The following is a 22,758-nucleotide window of genomic DNA, read 5'->3' as shown; positions in this document are numbered from 1 at the left end:
GTTGTACATTTGTACATGTTATTTACAAAGTATGCCGTTTAAAAGTGTACAAATTTTGGATTCTCCATTTAAATATGTTGAGTACGATGTTTAATTGTGAAAGTTTAATTGTTCAGGATAAATATAGCCTGCAGGAAAAATCTGTTAGCCAGCACTTTTAAATTTGAATATGTCAGGTGCTCTGGCTCCTGTTAAACACTGGACAATGGTGGCGGGTGTGTCTATTTTAACAACAGAATTGCCAATATATAGAGCACTTTTATCAAATCTTTTTCAGAGAGAGAGAAAGAGAGATGTGTAAATTGTCTGCATCTGTCTTTCTCTACAAACAATGAAGCGATTTCATCGCAGCACTGACAAGTTTATGAGCTTCTGAAAGTTTTTCACAGCGCGATCTCAGATCTCTGTGTGCAAGTGTGTGTGTGTGTGTGTGTGTGTGTGTGTGCTCTTGTTTTTGTGACATATCAGGACACAACTTTGTATAATGACATGGGTATGACATAGGTATTACTAGGAGAGGATGACTTATGATGACATAACCCATGTCCCCAGTTTTTTTTGAGAAAGTAAAGATGCACAAAGTTTCCTGTGAGGGTTAGGTGTAGGGTTGGTGTAGGGCCATAGAATATAGTTTGTTCAGCATAAAAACCATTACGCCTATGGGATGTCCCCACTTTTCACAAAAACAAACGTGTGTGTGTGTGTGTGTGTGTGTATGTGGGCACGTGCATCAATTAAAGCAGCGCATTAACAGTGATTAAACTGAACTGTTTTAATGCATTGGTCTTGTCACACACATATGGCACACTGTGTATCTGTTATTCAATTTTATTTTTTAAATGTTTAAAAAACTATTTATTTAAAAATATTCAGAAACTATTTGCATCAAATTATTAATTTTTTTATCGTATAATTTGAAAATCTGTATGTACCATTTTCCCTTTGCAAATTATTAAAGGTGTTACGGCCTCGAATAAATCCTTTTTGGTCATTTGAAATTATAGTAGGGAGAATAGGTTCCATGCGTAGCACAAGAATCTTGGATAAGATTTTGAAATCTGCATTCAGAAATGAAATTGGCCTGTATGATTCGCAATGAGCGGGATCTTTGCCTTCCTATGGAATAAGAGAAATTGAAGCTTGCAAAAGTGTTTAAGGGAGAGTCTCTCTATTAAAAGATTCATTGTAAGCTGCCATAAAAAGTGGGCCTAGTAAAGCTGCAAACTTATAGAACTCTTATCGGTAAGCCATAAGGTCCCGGAGCTTTACTGCTCTGCATAGCCTCTGTAAGCCATAAGGTCACGGAGCTTTACTGCTCTGCATAGCCTCTGTGATGGTCTGAATTAATAGAGGGTAAGCTTATTTTTTTTAAAGAAGGACTCTAAAATTGCATTATCATTAGGGTACTCTGAAGTATATAGTTTAGAGTAAAATTGGGCAAAGCTGTCATTAATATCCTGTAGTGTATATGCCATGGATATGCCAGAGAATTTAATCTCCACAGTTTAAAGGAGGAATTCTGAGTTGGTAAATTCAACACAAAAGAGGAGGGGGCATGATCAGATAAAACAGTGCTATGATACATACTAGATGAGAGGCTATGAGACTCTTATCAAGGGCATGAGACTCTTATCAACCAAAACTACTAGTACAAATTGATCACAGAGATTCTTAATGTTTGCAGCTGCCTTAGAAGGCTGTGTAACTTTGGAGGAGGATCTATCCAATAATGTGTTCAGAGGACAGTTAAAGTCCCCACCTATTATCAATGCATAATCGTGAGCTGGTGGAATAGATGTGAAGACCAGAGGAGTCACTGAAAACTTTTTCACATTTGGTTGAAGATTGTCCATTAAGCAGTAGCTATTCTTCCTAGGGTCTTAACAATTTTTACCAGAATATTAACATCAAAGCAGTACAACAATGAGGACAAATACAGAAGTGCACACAACATCTTCTAAATCGTGTAACTAACACACACACACACACACACACACACACACATACATACATACACACAACACAGCATAACACATATACACTAAAAATAAAAATATAACAATAACACATAATCACACTTGGCAGCCTGGAATTGAATTGCTGGTTTCGTCTGGTCAGAGGAGAACTGGCCCCCCAACTGAGCCTGGTTTCTCCCAAGGTTTTTTTCTCCATTCTGTCACCGATGGAGATTTGGTTCCTTGCCGCTGTTGCCTCTGGCTTGCTTAGTTGGGGTCACTTCATCTACAGCGATATCGTTGACTTGATTGAAAATAAATGCACAGACACTATTTAAACTGAACAGAGATGACATCACTGAATTCAATGATGAACTGCCTTTAAGGCGAGACACTGCAGGTGAATAGGGCAAAAAAAATAACTAATAGTTATCACCTTACTTACCCAGTTGATTGATTACATTGATTATTGCAAACATTTTTTGTATTACAAGTTTTCAAAAATGTTATGTTTACATATGCAAATGAGGCATTATTTAATGAAATATGTGCTAATTTGCATAAATGTCTAGTACAAAAATCTGAACACTAGATGAAATCAGTTTCAAATTTTTTGTTTAATTTTTTTGACAAATTAGAGTCAAATGTTTTTACAGAGGGAATTCTGGTTATCTTTTTTTGTCACTCCATAATTCAGAAAATAATTTGAACAGCCAGAAAACATATTTTCACAATTTTAGGGGGAATAAAATGTGGTATAAAATCAAGGAAAATATATATGAACAAATCCCTCTGTAAAAACCTTCAGAATATAGACAGGAATAAAGATGTCAAGTTTGGTGTGTGTAAGTGCTACTGAAGTGGAGATTTATGGCTCAGTGTTGAAGAAAAAACTCATTTTGAGAAAACGGCCTTTAAAAATATGTATTGTAATTGAAATCTATTGACACAAACAGACAAAGTGCTATAAAAGAGACACTTAACAGTGTCTTTTGGATGTTTTCCTTCCACTAGTTTGAAAAAGCACTTTATGAAAAACCAAAAAGCCCAAAATCTCAAAATGGACAGGTGCTTGAAAAAACAGTGTTTTTGCCTGCAGTGTCTCACCTTAACTATCATTTTGCATTATTGACACACTGTTTTCCTAATGAATTTTGTTCAGTTGCTTTGACGCAATGTATTTTGTTTAAAGCGATTTATAAATAAAGGTGACTTGGCTCAACGTCGGTGAAACGACTCCTCTCTGTATACTTTCTCCTCCTGGTTGTAGTTTTTTTTAGTACTCCCAGGTCTGTTGGCTGGGGTGGTGGTCTTGCTGTTGTTTTTAAAGAACGGATTAAATGCAGACTTTTACTTTCTGAGTCTCATTGTACGTTTGAAACTCATTTAATTATGTTGAATTATTTTAAATCTGTTATTTGTTTTGATTTAAAGACCCCCAGTCATTCATGGGGATTTTATTCAGGTCAAAACATGAGCATGGTCATACTCTTGACCTTGTATTATCTTTGGGGTTTTCAGTTAGTGGGATGGAAATTGCAGACACTGTTTTCTCTGACCACAAGACTCTTTTAGCCTTAATTTCCCATGTAGTACTCAGATTATGAATGTTTCTTCTTCTATTGCTTCTCGTGTTCTTACTCCTTGTACCGCTAGTAAATATTCAGCAGCTTTTGGAGTTTCTCCTTTAATTACCTTGATTGAGTCTCCCTCTTTTTGTTTTGGACCTGAACAGGTGTCAATCAGTTTAAATTTACTTGTTCAGATATTTTCAATCTTGTGGCTCCTTTGGAAATTTTCCTTTGGAAAACACAGCCCTGGTTGAACAGTGATACCCATGCTCTCAGGCAATAGTGCAGGAGGGCTGAACGTAAATGGCTTAAAGATAAGCTACGGGTTTCTTAAGAGATTTTGAAGAGTTGTGTGAGTATGAGTGAATACCAAAGAGCTGTTAAATTAGCTAGATCTAATTATATTTCTGATATTATCTCGAAGAACTGCCATAATCATAGTGCTTTTTTTTCTACTGTAAACACTGTACTCCATCCTGTTGTTATGTCATTACTCTCTCCTTCTGTTGACATGAAAAGTTTTTACAATTATTAATTCATAAGACTGCTGGAATCAGATTCCAGATTTCATCTGTTACTAATGATCTTATATTACCCTCTGCTCTTCCAAATCAATTGACTTGTTTTATGCCTGTCTGTCTTCCACAGCTCAAAGAAATAATTGTGCACATGAAGCCCACTAGGTCTTCCTGTGATGTGATTCCTTCTCTTTTATTTAAAGAGGTGGTTCATTATATTGGTACATATATTCTAACTATTATGAATAGTAGCTTGACATTTGGGGCCCTATTTTTATGATCTAAATGCAAAGTGTAAAGCGCACGGCGCAGGTGCACTCAGGGCCATGTCCAAATCCACTTTTGCTATTGTAACGACGGAAAAAACGGTCCAGGCGCATTTTTGGAATGGGTTGTCCCTATTCTCTTAATAAGTAATGGGTGTAACGTTCAATAAACCAATCATAGTGTCATCTCCCATTACCTTTAAGAGCGAGATGTGCTCGCACCATGGCGGATTGCTATTTAAATGGCGGAAAAGCTGAACGCTTCTCAATCGATGAAACCATCTATGGGACAAGCAGGAATCCACCAAAGCTTCCAGAGGTGATGAAGTAGAATTTCATTCATCATTATAACTAGTAATAGGCTGAATTGCAAATAGGTTGCCTAATTCTAATACACGCAATGACTATCCATCATCACATTTTTATATTTATGTAGCCTACACAATAATATTCTTTTACACTGTAGTCCTTTTATTTTTAATATTTGGCATGTTTGTGTGATGCGCATCCCTGTTTGTAATAAGAAAAGTCAGCGCGCACTTGTGGCGCGCACTCCCTGACTGTGGGTGTCGCTGTTGGACAGTGTTCTCTCTACTTCCTGTTGGCCTTCTGTAGCTAATCGTAGCTCTGTGTAGCTGTTTTTATTTTTATTTTCTCTAGAATCTTTATCTTACTATCACTCTCTGTTTTTTAAAGTGATAAAATATAACTTAATTCACACCATATTTCTCATATTATCGATCAATCAGATTAATTTTGATCGTTCACTTTTATTTTATATCCGTGAGTGCAGTACACCTGCAAAGCGTTAGCACTCGTTAGCTTGTCATTAGTGTTTTCATTCGAACCTATCGTTGTTTTCTTTTCTCCTCCCCTCTCCTCGCTCCAGTTTTTCACAAGTTCATCAAACAAACGCAGTAAGAATATTTCATCAAGCACGGTGAGTAATGACTTCTCCTGCTATTGTTATTTGCACCTCTTGCCTCATGTACAGTTTATATATCTCTGTCGCAGATGAGGGGATTCACATGTGATAAATGCAGGGAAATAGTTAGGCTGACAGATAAGATTTCAGAATGAGAGACACGCATCCAAACTTTAATTGAGGACAGTAAGAATGTTAGGGCTCTAGATACGGCTTTGGATGCGTCTAGCTCAGGGATTCCTATACATTGTTCGGTTCCGGCAACAGAGCCCCTGCAGCAGGGCAACTGGGTGACAGTGAGGCAGCATAGTCGTGGGTTAAAACACCACTCTTCTGTTCCGATCAAAACATTAAACAGGTTCTCCCCACTCAGTGATGCACCCACTGAGAAACCTGATGAAAGTGCTCTAGTTATTGGTGATTCTATTGTACGGAACGTGAATATAGAGACACCAGCCACCATAGTCAAATGTTTACCGGGAGCCAGAGCGCCTGACATCTTGGCAAATTTAAAAGTGCTGGCTAATGCTAAAAGTAGATTGTTATTCATGCCGGCGCTAATGATGTTCGACTTCGCCAGTCGGAGATCACTAGAAATAACATTTAAGAGGTTTGTGAACTTGCAAACACGATGTCAGACACTGTAATATGCTCTTGTCCCTTCACTGCTTACCGTGGTGACGAGATGCATAGTAGATTGTCATCACTCAATGGCGGGATGTCTAAGTGGTGCCCACATAATAACATAGGTTTCATAGACAATTGGACGAGCTTTTGGGGCAGACCTGACCTGTTAAAAAGAGATGATCTTCATCTGTCCTGGGGTGGCACCACTCTTCTCTCTAGAAATATGGCAAATAGTCTTAGTGTTTATACTTGACTAACTGGGGCCCAGGTCAGGAAGCTGACAGACTGGCTAAACCGACCGTCTGCTAGCTGCCTCACGTCACAGAGGTCAGCTAATTCTCAGCACATAGAGAGACTTTCACCTAGATATCACACTATAGAGACTGTGTCTGTTCCCCGAACTAGAAAATACAAAAAATGTCCAAACCAAGTTAAGATTAACAATTTAATTGAGGTTCAACAAATAACAAACAGATGCAATATGGATAAACAAATGATAAAGCTTGGCTTATTGAATATCAGATCCCTTTCTACGAAAACACTTTTTGTAAATATTATGATCACTGATCATATTATAGATGTGCTCTGTTTGACAGAAACCTGGCTAAAACCTGATGATTACATTATTTTAAATGAGTCCACCCACCAAGATTACTGTTATAATCATGAGCCGCATCTAAAAGGCAAAGGGGGAGGTGTTGCTTCTATTTATGACAAAGTTTTCAGGATTTCTCAAAGGGCAGGCTTCAAGTATAACTCGTTTGAAGTAATGGTGCTTCATATAACATTATCCAGAGAAACAAATGTTAATGATAAATCCCCTGTTATGTTTGTACTGGCTACTGTATACAGGCCACCAGGGCACCATACAGACTTTATTAAAGAGTTTGGTGATTTTACATCTGAGTTAGTTCTGGCTGCAGATAAAGTTTTAATAGTTGGTGATTTTAATATCCATGTTGATAATGAAAAAGATGCATTGGGATCAGCATTTATAGACATTCTGAACTCTATTGGGGTTAGACAACACGTTTCAGGACCTACTCATTGTCAAAATCATACTCTAGATTTAATACTGTCACATGGAATTGATGTTGATAGTGTTGAAATTATGCAGCCAAGTGATGATATCTCAGATCATTATTTAGTTTTGTGCAAACTTCATATAGCCAAAATTGTAAATTCTACTACTTGTTACAAGTATGGAAGAACCATCACTTCTACCACAAAAGACTGCTTTTTAAGTTATCTTCCTGATGTATACAAATTCCTTAGCATATCCAAAACCCTCAGAACAACTTGATGATGTTGAACAACAGATACTATGGACTCTCTCTTTTCTAGCACTTTAAATACAGTTGCTCCTTTACGCTTAAGGAAGGTTAAGGAAAACAGTTTGACACCATGGTATAATGAGCATACTCGCACCCTAAAGAGAGCAGCCCGAAAAATGGAGCGCAGCTGGAGGAAAACAAAACTAGAGGTATTTCGTATTGCTTGGCGGGAAAGTAACCTATCCTACAGAAAAGCATTCAAAACTGCTAGATCTGATTACTTTTCTTCTCTTTTAGAAGAAAACAAACATAACCCCATGTATTTATTCAATACAGTGGCTAAATAAACGAAAAATAAAGCCTCAACAAGTGTTGACATTTCCCAACACCACAGCAGTAATGACTTTATGAACTACTTTACTTCTAAAATCGATACTATTAGAGATAAAATTGCAACCATTCAGCCGTCAGCTACAGTATCGCATCAGACATTGCACTATAGACCCCCTGAGGAACAGTTCCACTCATTCTCTACTATAGGAGAGGAAGAATTGTATAAACTTGTTAAATCATCTAAACCAACAACATGTATGTTAGACCCTATACCATCTAAGCTCATAAAAGAGGTGCTTCCAGAAGTCATAGATCCTCTTCTGACTATTATTAATTCCTCATTGTCATTAGGATATGTCCCCAAAACCTTCAAACTGGCTGTTATTAAGCCTCTCATCAAAAAACAACAACTTGACCCCAAAGAGCTAGTTAATTATAGACCAATCTCGAATCTCCCTTTTCTGTCCAAGATACTAGAAAAGGTGGTATCCTCACAATTATATTCCTTCTTAGAGAAAAATGGTATATGTGAGGATTTCCAGTCAGGATTTAGACCGTATCATAGTATAGAGACTGCTCTCCTTAGAGTTACAAATGAAAAAAGTTACTGCTCTTATCATCTGATCGTGGGTGTATCTCTCTATTAGTTTTATTGGATCTTAGTGCTGCGTTTGACACAATTGACCACAACATTCTTTTGCATAGACTTGAACACTTTGTTGGCATTAATGGAAGTGCATTAGCATGGTTTAAATCATACTTATATGACCGCCATCAGTTCGTAGCAGTGAATGAAGATGTATCATATCAATCACAAGTGCAGTATGGAGTACCTCAAGGCTCAGTACTAGGGCCGCTACTCTTCACGCTTTATATGTTACCCTAGGGAGATATCATCAGGAAACATGGGCTTAGCTTTCACTGTTATGCTGATGATAAACACTAATTTGAAAAACGAATGGAATGCATAGTAGATATAAAAAACTGGATGACGAGTAATTTCTTACTGCTAAATTCTGAAAAAACAGAGGTGTTAATTATAGGACCTAAAACTCTGCTTATAATAACCTAGAACACTGTCTAAGACTTGATGGTTGCTCTGTCAGTTCTTCGTCATCAGTTAGGAACCTAGGTGTACTATTTGATTGCAATCTTTCCTTAGAAAGCCACGTTTCTAGCATTTGTAAAACTGCATTTTTCCATCTCAAAAATATATCTAAATTACAGCCTATGCTCTCAATGTCAAATGCAGAAATGTTAACCATGCATTTATGACCTCAAGGTTAGATTATTGTAATGCTTTATTGGGTAATTGTTCTGCACGCTTAGTAAACAAACTACAGCTAGTCCAAAATGCAGCAGCAAGAGTTCTTACTAGAATCAGGAAGTATGACTATATTAGCCCGGTCCTGTCAACACTGGACTGGCTCCCTATCAAACATCGTATAGATTTTAAAATATTCTTCCAAAGAAACCCAAGATAACAGGACTTAACGACTACAGACCTGTGGCTCTAACGTCTGTCGTCATGAAGTCGTTTGAAAAACTGGTTCTGGCTTATCTGAAGGACATCACTGGACCCTTACTGGACCCCCTGCAGTTTGCTTACTGAGCAAACAGGTCCGTGGATGATGCAATAAACATGGGATTGCATTTCATCCTGCAACATCTGAACAAAACAGGGACTTATGTGAGGATCCTGTTTGTGGGCTTTAGTTCGGCTTTCAACACCATCATCCCAACAACCCTCCAGACCAAACTGACCCAGCTCTCTGTTCCTAGCTCTATCTGTCAGTGGATCACCAGCTTTCTGACAGATAGGCAACAGTTAGTGAGACTGGGGAAATTGTCAAATTGTCAAACAGCTGCTCCACCAACACTGGTGCCCCTCAGGGATGTGTTCTCTCACCTCTGCTCTTCTCCCTGTATATCAACGACTGCACCTCTAAAAACCCCTCTGTCAAGCTCCTGAAGTTTGCAGACGACACTACAGTCATCGGCCTCATCCAGGATGGTGATGAGTCTGCTTACAGACAAGAGGTTGAGCAGCTGGCTGTCTGGTGCAGTCTCAACAACCTGGAGCTTAACACACTCAAAACAGTGGAGATGATCGTGGACTTCAGGAGAAACCCCCCTGCACTCCCCCCACTCACCATCATTAACAGCACTGTGACTGCAGTGGAGTCATTCAGATTCCTGGGAACCACCATCTCTCAGGACCTGAAGTGGAACAATCACATTGACTCCATTGTGAAAAAGGCCCAGCAGAGGTTGTACTTCCTTCGCCAGCTGAGGAAGTTTAACCTGCCACAGGAGCTACTGAGACAGTTCTACTCAGTCGTCATTGAGTCTGTCCTGTGCACTTCAATAACTGTCTGGTTTGGTTCAGCAACAAAATCAGACATCAGAAAGACTACAGAGTACTGTTCGGACTGCTGAAAGGATTATTGGTGCTCCCCTGCCCACCCTTCAAGAACTGTATACATCCAGAGTGAGGAAAAGGGCTCAGAAAATCACTCTGGATCCCTCACATCCAAGTCACCCCATCTTTGAACTTTTGCCATCTGGCCGCTGCCTCAGAGCCGCAAATACCAGAACAGCAAGGCACAAGAACAGTTTCTTCCCCCAGGCAATCTACCTCATGAACAGTTAAATGCTCCCCACTTATGCTTATGCAAAAAATGTGCAATATCCATATATTTATTTGTTACCCCACCATCCTAGTACAGCCCTGCATCTTACTCAATCCTATGCCATTATCATTTATAGCACAATTGTTTACACACTTATTTATTTGCCAATTTTTTTTTTTTTTTTTTTTTTTTTTTTTTTTTTTGTGTGTGTGTCTGTGTGTTGTTGTCTCTGTGTACTGGAAGCCTTATGTCACTATAACAAATTCCTTGTATGCGCAAGCATACTTGGCAATAAAGCTCTTTCTGATTCTGATATTGCTTATTACTTATAAAGCCCTGAATGGTTTAGCACCTCAGTATTTGAATGAGCTCCTTTTACATTATAATCCTCTACGTCCGCTACGTTCTCAAAACTCAGGCAATTTGATAATACCTAGAATATCAAAATCAACTGCGGGCGGCAGATCCTTTTCGTATTTGGCACCTAAACTCTGGAATAACCTACCTAACATTGTTCGGGAGGCAGACACACTCTTGCAGTTTAAATCTAGATTAAAGACCCGTCTCTTTAACCTGGCTTACACATAACATACTAATATGCTTTTAATATCCAAATCCGTTAAAGGATTTTTAGGCTGCATTAATTAGGTAAACCGGAACCGGGAACACTTCCCATAACACCTTATGTACTTGCTACATCATTAGAAGAATGGCATCTACGCTAATATTTGTCTGTTTCTCTCTTATTCCGAGGTCACCGTAGCCACCAGATCCAGTCTGTATCCAGATCAGAGGGTCACTGCAGTCACCCTGGATCCAGTACGTATCCAGACCAGATGGTGGATCAGCACCTAGAAAAGACCTACTGCCCTGAAAGACAGCGGAGACCAGGACAACTAGAGCCACAGATACAGATCCCCTGTAAAGACCTTGTCTCAGAGGACCACCAGGACAAGAACACAGGAAACAGATGATTCTTCTGCACATCTGACTTTGCTGCAGCCTGGAATTGAACTACTGGTTTCGTCTGGTCAGAGGAGAACTGGTCCCCCAACTGAGCCTGGTTTCTCCCAAGGTTTTTTCCTCCATTCTGTCACCGATGGAGTTTCAGTTCCTTGCCGCTGTCGCCTCTGGCTTGTTTAGTTGGGGTCACTTCATCTACAGTCGTGGCCAAAAGTTTTGAGAATTACATAAATATTAGTTTTCAAAAAGTTTGCTGCTAAACTGCTTTTAGATCTTTGTTTCAGTTGTTTCTGTGATGTACTGAAATATAATTACAAGCACTTCATACGTTTCAAAGGCTTTTATCGACAATTACATGGCATTTATGCAAAGAGTCAGTATTTGCAGTGTTGGCCCTTCTTTTTCAGGACCTCTGCAATTCAACCGGGCATGCTCTCAATCAACTTCTGGGCCAAATCCTGACTGATAGCAACCCATTCTTTCATAATCACTTCTTGGAGTTTGTCAGAATTAGTGGGTTTTTGTTTGTCCACCCGCCTCTTGAGGATTGACCACAAGTTCTCAATGGGATTAAGATCTGGGGAGTTTCCAGGCCATGGACCCAAAATTTCAACATTCTGGTCCCCGAGCCACTTAGTTATCACTTTTGCCTTATGGCACGGTGCTCCATCTTTGCCCCAGTCCTCAGCAGTCCATTCACTATACTTTCTGCAGAAGATCAATCTGTCCCTGATGTTTTTTTTGGAGAGAAGTGGCTTCTTTGCTGCCCTTCTTGACACCAGGCCATTTTCCAAAAGTCTTCGCCTCATTGTGTGTGCAGATGGCTCACACCTGCCTGCTGCCATTCCTGAGCAAGCTCTGCACTGGTGGCACTCCAATCCCGCAGCAGAATCCTCTTTAGGAGACGATCCAGGTGCTTGCTGGACTTTCTTGGACGCCCTGAAGCCTTCTTTACAAGTTCTTGATGATCCTATAAATTGTTGATTTAGGTGCAATCTTAGTAGCCACAATATCCTTGCCTGTGAAGCCATTTTTATGCAATGCAATGATGGCTGCACGCGTTTCTTTGCAGGTCACCATGGTTAACAATGGAAGAACAATGATTTCAAGCATCACCCTCCTTTTAACATGTCAAGTCTGCCATTCTAACCCAATCAGCCTGACATAATGATCTCCAGCCTTGTGCTCGTCAACATTCTCACCTGAGTTAACAAGACGATTACTGAAATGATCTCAGCAGGTCCTTTAATGACAGCAATGAAATGCAGTGGAAAGGTTTTTTTGGGATTAAGTTAATTTTCATGGCAAAGAACTATGCAATTCATCTGATCACTCTTCATAACATTCTGGAGTATATGCAAATTGCTATTATAAAAACTTAAGCAGCAACTTTTCCAATTTCCAATATTTATGTAATTCTCAAAACTTTTGGCCACGACTGTACAGCGATATCGTTGACTTGATTGCAAATAAATGCACAGACAATATTTAACTGAACAGAGATGACATCACTGAATTCAATGATGAACTGCCTTTAACTATCATTTTGCATTATTGACACACTGTTTTCCTAATGAATGTTGTTCAGTTGCTTTGACGCAATGTATTTTGTTTAAAGCGCTATATAAATAAAGGTGACTTGACTTGACTGTGGACCCGCCCAGATGGGCATTTTCTACCAACGCGCTCTTTAAATAACTTTAGACTTTAGACCAGGTTTGAGTTGGTCTATAGTGCAATCTATTTTCAGCTCCTTAAATTAGCAATGCACCAGCAATGTGCTTGAACACACCTTATTTTTAGACCAGCTCGCACACAAATGGGCGCAAATGCATTTGCTAATTAATGTTGCGATGGACGGGAAAATGCGAACAGCGCCGGACTGAAACTAGCAAACACACTTGCGCAGCACATTGTGTCACATTGCGCCGGGTGTATGATAGGGCCCTTGGTGTTGTTGGCAAACATCAAATGAAGCCTCAAGGAATTGCATCAGGATTTGCTTTCAAACTTCAAATTTAGTCTCATTACTTTATAATTAACAGTGACGTCAGTACATACAAAATTTGTCCCAAATTGTTGTTAATGTAATTTAATTGAAAGCTGTGTGAGTAGCATGGCAGGAATTTTGAACAGTTTCCATAGTCGTAGTTGGCCAGCCAATAGATTGCTGAGTGGTATGACGGGTGGGCATGTAATGTGTTCGCCATTTAAACAACCCTCTATGGACACCCTGGCAATTAAATCGCCATTGGCTAGTAATTTTTTTAGTATACAGACTGATAATATTAGGGCTGTGCCGATCACGATCGGCCGATCGTTAATGCGCATCTTGTCAGTAAAGCCGGTTCTCTAATCAGCGGTAAATTCCCTCAGGTGCGTGATTTCACATAGAGCAGCTGTTACTACACAGAGCCGATGTTAACTGAGAAGATGCGCAAATAAACGCTGAAAATGAACGTGGATTTGCGCATCTTCTCAGTTAGCAATGGCTCTGTGTAGTAACAGCGGCTCTATGTGAATTCATGCACATGATGGAATTTACCGCTGATTAGAGAACCGGCTTTACTGACGAGATGCGCATAACGATCGGCCGATCGTGATCGGAGCAGCCCTAGATAATATATATACTTACATATGTGTGAATATATATATATATATTTATATTTACTTACACATATCTATATATATATATATATATATATATATATATATATATATATATATATATATATATTTACTTGCACATATCTATATATATATATATATATATATGAAAGTTTGAAAAACAACACAGTATTATTTTATTTCTGAACATACACTCTTAACATCAGTCAGTCAAGGATTGTAATAATCAAGTATTATTTAATAAAAGACCTTTAGTAATTACAAATAAACATGATCACCTTAGGTTTGAATGCATATTAGTCAATTTAACTGAACATTTTAACTGGACTGGTGGTGGTGCTTTTTTGGTAATTCAGTTTATCTTTAAAAAAAAAAAAAACGAACAAATAAGATTATAAAAATAAGATGATAATGATACGAATTCTATTAATAAGAACTATAAAACGCATGGATTACTAAGAATTAATAAGCTGCTGGATTCATGAATATTAATCAGGTTTTGTGCATTCACTCGAAATGATTTGCTGAAATGGAAACAGGGACGATAATAGGTGAGTGCCAGCCAAAGAGATTGCGGTTTGCACATTAGCTCCGGCCACATCCAGAAAGCCTGACAGTTCTTTAAAGCTGAAGAATTCCAAAGGAATGCTGTTATTTTGACAGGAATATGCAACAAAGAATATTGTTTACATGTAGCCCATCAACTCTCTCTCTCTCTCTCTCTCTCTCTCTCTCTCTCTCTCTCTCTCTCTCTCTCTCTCTCTCTCTCTCTGCATGTGTGTGAGACAAAACAATGTTGAGTCATGTGCCTTCACATTATAGTTTACGCTAACTTGCGTCAAATACAGGTGATTTAGTCACCCAGAGTGAAGATTTAGTAGCATATGCGAGCGATTTACTCAAAATGTAGAGGGTTGTTAAAGATGTGGCTTGTCTTATCTAGTGTTAATTTTTTATATTCTCCTAATTAGAGGACATAATTTAGGAACCATAACCCACAAAATGTTACCTGTCATGGATTTTTTTCACCTGCATTTGGCAAGTTGGTGGGTGTTAAGTTCATATCCTGTTTTAATGTGTCCAGGTTCTGCCTCAAAGTCAGGGCGGGATGGACATGGACAAAAAGGATCTCTCTCAAGTGCACTGACAAGCAAGTCAATAATGGATGGTGAGATACAATCACACCACACCACTGTGACATATTATGACCTAATCTTCCCTTTCAGTCGTTCACTCTCAGCGTCAAGTCGGTGACCGACTAAATTGGGGATATCGCTTTGATAGGCCAATCTACTTCGAGGGTAATCTAAATGAGCCAATGCACATTGGCATGCAATTATTGCATACAGCTGCCGCTGATCACAGCGAGAGTATAATAAGGCAGCAGGTGCAATGCATACCAGCTTTTCACTTTGGAGCCAAGTTTTAGGATCGTTCTGCTCAGCTGTGTCTGCTGTGAACTATGAGTTCAGCACGCTCTCCGGAACTTCATGTGTTGGCGAGATGGTGCTTCAGCGGTGGTCGTTCCCGTGTCGAGTGAGTTGCGCACTTCAGGCTGCACTATCCCTTGTCGTGTTGCAAGCGGCCAAGCACTAAAGTGTGCCTCAGCACTAAAAGAGCATTTCCTAGAGAGCAAATTTCTCTGAAAGAGCTTCACAGGTGCGTCTTTGTAAAGACGACGGATCGTCCTTATAAAGATGCCATTTCACCCGTGCGTTTCTGGGTGTGGTCGTTACTTGGCAATGGGTGATGGTCACAATCACTGCGTCACGTGTCTGGGCATCGAGCACGCTGAGGTGGCCTTTGTGGATGAGTCATGTTCCCACTGCGGGAAGATGACCGCCTCGGAGCTGCGAACTAGGCTCTGCTACCTTTCAGAGGACGAAGTCCCATTGCCGCTGCTGCAAACTGGGGCTCATTCTGGTGGATGACAGACGGGGTGGTTTAATCTTGCAGGGACCTACACTCTGGGGACCATCACTCCTCTTGTACCTCTGATCCAGTGGAGCAACCCATGGAACGCGCTGGGCCCTGTTCAAAGAGCGTACCAGCGGTATCCAATGGGCATCTCCCCGACCAGATGTCGATCTCAGCATTGGAGGGAGAGCTGTCAGATGAAGATTCAGCCGCTGCCACCCTCCGGGACAAGTCGAATCCAGAGATGGCAGCTATGCTTTCCTAGGCCGCCAAGATGATAGGGCTCCACCGTGTCCTGAGCCATCAAGACTGGATGATTGGTTTCTCGGGACGGCCCGCACTGGTTCTCAGCACCCCGCCCCAGTCTCTTTCTTCCCGAAAGTGCATGATGAATTCAACAAGAAGCAGCTGAGGCTGCCCAGAAGCAGACTGAGGCGATCCGACACATCCTGCCCTGGCGAGGGTGGCCCCCTGCGCCCGCCCCTGCTACCGCGCCACATCTGCAGCAGCCTCCAGCAAGTGGCGCTGTAGAGCTGGACGTAGGCAGGCCGGCCCACCCGTCCTGGCCCCCATTAAACCTGGCAGTGAGTGGAAGAGCAAGAGGACAAGTGAGCCAAAAAGAGGTAGCTGCTTTCTGGGGAATGGTTTCAATGAACCATCAGCCTTGGCTATGCGATTCAGTTTGCCCGGCGTCCCCTCCACTACAGTGAAAGCAGCCGATGCCCCTGTTCAGTCAGTTGAGCTAAAGTTTCTTTCATTGAAAACTCTGCTCCTGCTTGCACTGGCCTCCATCAAGAGGGTAGGGGACCTGCATGCATTTTCGGTCAACGATTCATGCCTAGAGTTTGTGCCGGCTGTCTCCCAGGTAATCCTGAGGCCCCGGCCTGGCTACGTGCTCAAGCCATTCCCACTACACCCTTCAAAGACCAAGTGGTGAACCTGAAAGTGCTGCACCTGGAGGAGGCAGACCCAGCCCTGTCTTTGCTCTGTCCCGTCCGAGCATTGAGATGCTACGTAGAGCGGACACAAAGATTCAGGACCTCAGACCAGCTCTTTTTCTGTTATTGAGGCTGGCAGAAGGGGAATGCCTTCTCTAAACAGAGGATGGCCCATTGGATTGTGGATGCTATAAGCCTGGCTTATCAGGCAAGAAGTGTGCCCTGCCCATTCAGGTTGCGAGCTCACTCAACTAGAAGTGTTGTGGTACTAATATGGGTATAGTCTACGGTATAGTCTTAGCGCCTGTTTTTCCCCGGCAGACTTCTGCCTTCCCAAGAGGGTTTTAATCACCTCAAATTTCTCCATATACACCTAAATGGATGCTATATGTGAATTTGCTCCTAAAAACTCCTTCGGGAAGGATGGGGCCTCCGCAGTGTCCCTATTCCAAGCGGAATGGGCAAGTTTTCCCAGTGTTATCCAATTTCACCCAGTGAGGTAGTGCTTTGACAATGGTGAGTGGAACTACTTGTGCCGAGCTCCAGCCTACACCTAATAGGGGTGCAGGTGGCTCACACAGGGCACTAGAAGGGGCAGCACCCATGGGGCTTTGGCAGGATCCCAATTTTGGCGGTCACCGACGTCATGTCGGGAGTGACCGATTGAAAGGGAACCTCTCTGTAACGTATGGTAACCCTCGTTCTCAGAAGGAGAGAATGGAGACGTCATGTCCCGTTGCCACGGTTGCTGTACCACCGATGAGCTGCCGGGTCACCAGCTCGTCTCCTCAGCAAAAACCTGGTATGCATTGCACCTGTTGCCTTATTATACTCATGCTGTGATCAGCAGCAGCTGGATGCAATAATTGCATGCCAATGTGCATTTGCACGTTTAGTTTACACTCGAAGTACCGTTTTTTTCGGACTGTAAGTCGCACCTAAGTATAAGTCGCATCAGTCCAAAAATACGTCATGACGAGGAAAAAAACATATATAAGTCGCACTGGACTATAAGTCTCATTTATTTAGAACCAAGAACCAACAGAAAACATTACCGTCTACAGCCGCAAGAGGGCGCTCTATGCTGCTCAGTGTATGCTACAGGAGCACTGAGCAGCATAGAGCGCCCTCTCGCGGCTGTAGACGGTAATGTTTTCTCTTAGTTCATTTCTCTTGGTTCATGTCAAATTAATTTTGATAAATTAGTCGCACCTGACTATAAGTCGCAGGACCAGCCAAACTATGAAAAAAAGTGTGACTTATAGTCCGGAAAATACGGTAGATTGGTCTATCGAAACGATATCCCCAATTTCGTCGGTGACCGACGTGACGTGTCCGTTCCCTCCTTCATGGAACGAGAGTTACCATATGTAACCAAGAAATTCTGTTGTGGTTCTCATAAATATGTTACATTCTTGAATGAGGATGCAGATTTTAGTTTTCTTCTGTTCATGCTCCCAGTGGAAATGACAGAGGGCAATTAAACCTTTCCATGAAGAGATTTTAATGACTTTCATCTGAACTCAAACTAGGCTTACAATTATCTTTTCCATTCCTGTGTTAGTTTAGTTTTGATGGACAGATTATTTGTAGACTATTGGTGTTGTAAGTGATTAATCAATAGTCATCTTTTTTATAGTGAATATGTCAGTGATTAGAATTTTGAATAGAAAGAGAGTGAGTGGTGAGATTCTTTTAATATTTTTTTTTTTTCTAATAGAATTCATAAGAATTCATTTTATTCACAGTATTCCAGGGTTCAAGCCAGAGGACCTCTCGTGGAAACACACCAAAGACATATGCTGATGAGGTACACACATACTCCTAAATATATCTCTGAATGTATTAGGCATACATGTCATATGTGCTTTTTTGTATTTTTGTAGCATTTTTTTATTATTATAAAATTTTTCGGTGGGAGAATATGTCAATCGTTATAGCTCGTATGGTAGAGGTGTGAACCTACACTGGTCTCACGGTTCGGTTCGATTACGATTATCAAGTCATCGATTCAGTTCGATTCGATTATCTCGATGCATCACGATGCATTGATGATGCACTGCATCCTTATTTTTCAATTTTGCTTCACATGTATACAATTTTGTCAATAAATACAAGCAGTCAGATATATGAACTGAACCTTTAATTTTACCTGAAACACGCTTCTTGAATGTATCAAACATCAAATAAAACTCAAGTCTGGGCACAGAAGACAACAGCAGCATTAGATTAGAACACACAAATGTAAGTACTAAAAGTGCATAATGCAGGGAGTGTACTTAAATACTTATATAGTGCAGTGTACTTTCTTGTAAAACATTTAAATATTGACACATGTATAAACATGAAATTAAATTACAAACCAAAATAAACAAGAGGTCAAACCTACTTGAATATAATCAATATACAAAAAACTAAATCTGCACTTCAGCAGTGTTTTTTAATACACAAAATAAAAGAAAACAAAATAACAGCACTGGGCACTGGAACTTCCTGAAACATCACAAACTGCTCAGCACGTGGGAATTTTTCTTTAAGAACACTAACTGGTCCACATGCTCTGGTTTAAGAGTGCTTCTTTTAGCAGTGACCACATCTCCTGCTGTGGAGAAAACTCGCTCTGCAGACACACTTGTGCCTGGGATACACAAGTATCGCTTTGACAGCCAAGAGAGAAGAGGAAACATGATCTCATGGACACACCACCAGTTCAAAGGGTCCTCGGTGAGAGGCAGAGATGGAGCTTTACAGTATGCCTCCATTTCCTCCTTAGCAAGGACATAGGGGGTCTTGGGTTCTACTGTACCTTCAGTGTCAGTGAAAGACTGTCCCAGCAAACTCACAAGCAGCAATGAGGCCTTTCGTTTGGGAGCAGCAGAGGGCCTGTCCTCAATGGAGGTTTCTTCTCCTGTTCCCTCAGGTGCTTCATCCACTTCTGTCATTCTAGGTGTACCCTGTGTTTGAACAACGTATTTGAAAATACAATTAAACTAGGACAGTGGCAGTGCAGTCAGCCAATACAACAGTTCACATAATATATGAGAATTATAATTTTTTCCGTTTTAATAAAAATAAATAAAAATAATAATAAATAAATTTAAATTACTTAACATTTGAACAAAATTTACCTACTATTAATATTATGAGCTTTTAATTTTATATAGCCTTTTGTACAAGAAACATGATAGAATTACCTCCAAGGATGCAGCCTCCTCTGTCAGTGCTCTGTATACCTCCGATCTCTCCTCTTCTGTGAGAAAAGGCATTCCCTTAAATCGGGGATCCAGGGCAGAGGCTGTATGAAGGATCCTCTTCTGTGACTCACTGTTGTACCTCTTCAGGAGATCTGTTCTGATTGCATTCTTGATCTCATGGATCATGTGCGAGTCTCCGTTGGTGTCTGACATATTCTGGAGGAGTTGCGCATGTAGAGGAGCAACGAGGGAAACTGTCAGATTGCGCTCTTCTGACATCAGTGTTGTTGCATCCTTCATTGGCTTTAATGCCCTCACAGCATCCTCTGCATTTGTTACATCTGTTTCAGTAAGAGTGCACAGATCTGTCTCTCCTTTTCTGACTTCTGTTGACAGCAAGGTGGCACAAATTGCAGGTTGTTGTTCCAGGAACCTCTCAACCATGTCGTATGCGCTGTTCCACCTTGTTGCAACATCAGTTATCAGTTTATGATTTTTCAGGCCAAGACATTGCTGTTTCACTTTCAGACAATGGCTCGCTGTGGTGCTGCGATGAAAGAATGTTGATATTCGTCGGATTCTGCCCAAAAGCCTGGAGAGCGCGCCCACTTTAAGCGCGCGCTGGGATGCCAGATTCAGCGTATGCGCGAAGCATGTTACGTGAGGGAATTTTCCGAATTGAGCTGCAGCGATCATGTTCGACACATTATCTGTTACAAGCACTACATCCTTATGTGATAGCTGCCATTCATCCACGACATGAGACAGTAGCTCTGCCAGATGAGCACCCGTGTGAGACTCATAAACGGCTCTCGTTTGCAGCACATGAGACAAAATCTTCCAGTCATCGCTAATGTAATGTGCTGTTATTGTCACATACGACTCTGTCGCGACCGAAGTCCAGAAATCACATGTTATTGCAACTCGATGAGCTTGGCTCATTGACGCCATTACCTGGACTTTGGTTTCGAGGTAGAGTTCCGGGATAACTTTTTCTGAAAAGTGGCTGCGAGAGGGGAGCTTATATCGCGGCTCCAGTGTTGTTAACAGGTGGCGAAACCCGGGGTTTTCCACTACAGAAAAGGGCCGTATATCCTTTGCAATAAAAGATGCCACTGCTCTGGTAATTCTCTGCCCTCTCACTGAGTTTGGCGGCAATGTTGATATAAGTTGATCAATTTTTGGCTGAGCTGGATCCACAATGGCACTGACAGGCGTTTGCAGCTCGGGGTGAAAACGACTGACGTGGTTTCTCATGTTGGTGGTATTACCCCCTGCATATTTTATTTTTGCGTGACATGATTTGCACACAGCGTGTGTCTTGACAAGGTCGGGCTTACCGTGTTGTTGATAAAAGCCGAAATGTGCCCAAATGTCGGCTTTTAAAGTGGTTGGAGCATTTTTTATTGCACGCTCAGGCATTTCGCCTCCCTCTGCCATTGTATGCCGCGACTAAGCACGCGGTGCTGACGTCAGAAATGCGTCAGTACATTATAACCGGTTATGGGCTATTACTGAACCGAAACCGGATCGTCCTCGTCTGCATCGCGATGCACCGTAGAAACGATTAATTTTGACACCCCTATCGTATGGTATGGCTGGCATTGTGTGAGAGGAGTTATGATACAGGTTGAGTACCTTATGAGCAGCTCTTCAGCTTACATTTATTTTTTTAACATGCTTCATGGAGTGGGCCTGAATTTCACCAGTGTTGAGGTTAAGTTGAAAACAAGGTTGACCTCATGAGCAAACAGCAAAACAGATTTACTCTCTCTCTCTCTCTCTCTCTCTCAAATATATATATTATATATATGTATGTATGTATGTATATATATATATATATATATATATATATATATATATATGTGTGTGTGTGTATTTTTTATATATATGTTTTCTTTCTTTTTTGTTTCTTTTTTTTAAGAGTACTGACTTGTCATTTATGTAGGCTAAAGTCATTTTGGACGTTTTTATTTTATATTTGTTTCTTATTTATATGGTTTCATCTTATTTAAACGTTGTGTAGTTTATTTAGGCCTATTTTATTTTCTTATTCATTTTAAAAATGTTCTAATATTGACTGGGCAATAAACGTTCTATGGTTCTTATTTGTTTGGTTTCACAGTTTGCTGATTTTCAGCCTATGCATGGTGGTATTTTTATTCGTTATGTTAATAAAAGGTCTGTATTTAATATCAGTGAGCTTTTTTTTTTTTTTGTCCATCTAAGAAATTGACGCCAAACTGCCAATTGCCGCCAATGTAAAAGTGAAAGTATAACGCGCACGCATTTATAAGCTATGTAAAAGAGTGGAAGCGAGTAAAATAGGACACCCCCACATGGTGATACCGGTATTACTGGTGTTGTCACACTTCGATTAACCGGTGGGAAATTTTCCTCACCGCGGCAACCCTAGTATGTATGTATGTACTGTATACTGTGTGTGTGTGTGTGTGCACATTTTTCTTAAATTAATCTCAATTAATTGTGAATGATCCCACCTAACAAATTTAACTGTTAACCTGCACCCCACATTTTGGGTCTAACAACTGAAAATGACCTACTTAACTTAAAACAGTGTGTCAATAATGCAAAATGAAAGTTAAAGGCAGTTCATCATTGAATTCAGTGATGTCATCTCTGTTCAGTTTAAATAGTGTCTGCGCATTTATTTGCAATCAAATCAAATGATATCGCTGTAGATGAAGTGACCCCAACTAAGCAAGCCAGAGGCAACGGCGGCAAAGAACCGAAAATCCATCGGTGACAGAATGGAGAAACCAGGCTCAGTTGGGGGGCCAGTTCTCCTCTGACCTGACGAAACCAGCAGTTCAATTCCAGGCTGCAGCAAAGTCAGATTTTGCAGAAGAATCATCAGTTTCTTGTGGTCTTGTCCTGGTGGTCGTCTGAGACAAGGTCTTTACAGAGGATCTGTATCTGGGGCTCTAGTTGTCCTGGTCTCCACTGTCTTACAGGGATGTAGAGGTCCTTTCTAGGTGCTGATCCACCATCTGGT

The 22,758-nt window shown here is 40.7% G+C and overlaps 1 protein-coding gene across 1 annotated transcript in view; it reads left to right on the top strand.

The window, feature by feature from the left end:
* The window catches only part of mre11a (MRE11 homolog A, double strand break repair nuclease), a 254,367-nt gene that overhangs the window by 182,832 nt on the left and 48,777 nt on the right, over positions 1-22,758 (top strand). The window contains exons 16-17 of the mRNA XM_059514860.1: positions 14,778-14,861; positions 18,297-18,358. Coding sequence (XP_059370843.1) covers positions 14,778-14,861; positions 18,297-18,358 — 146 coding nt within the window. The remainder of the gene's footprint in view (positions 1-14,777; positions 14,862-18,296; positions 18,359-22,758) is intronic.

Source organism: Carassius carassius, chromosome 28 (genome assembly GCF_963082965.1).
Source record: "Carassius carassius chromosome 28, fCarCar2.1, whole genome shotgun sequence".
NCBI lineage: Eukaryota > Metazoa > Chordata > Actinopteri > Cypriniformes > Cyprinidae > Carassius > Carassius carassius.
Note: the sequence above shows the minus strand (reverse complement) of the source record. Positions and strands in the feature narration are given on the sequence as shown.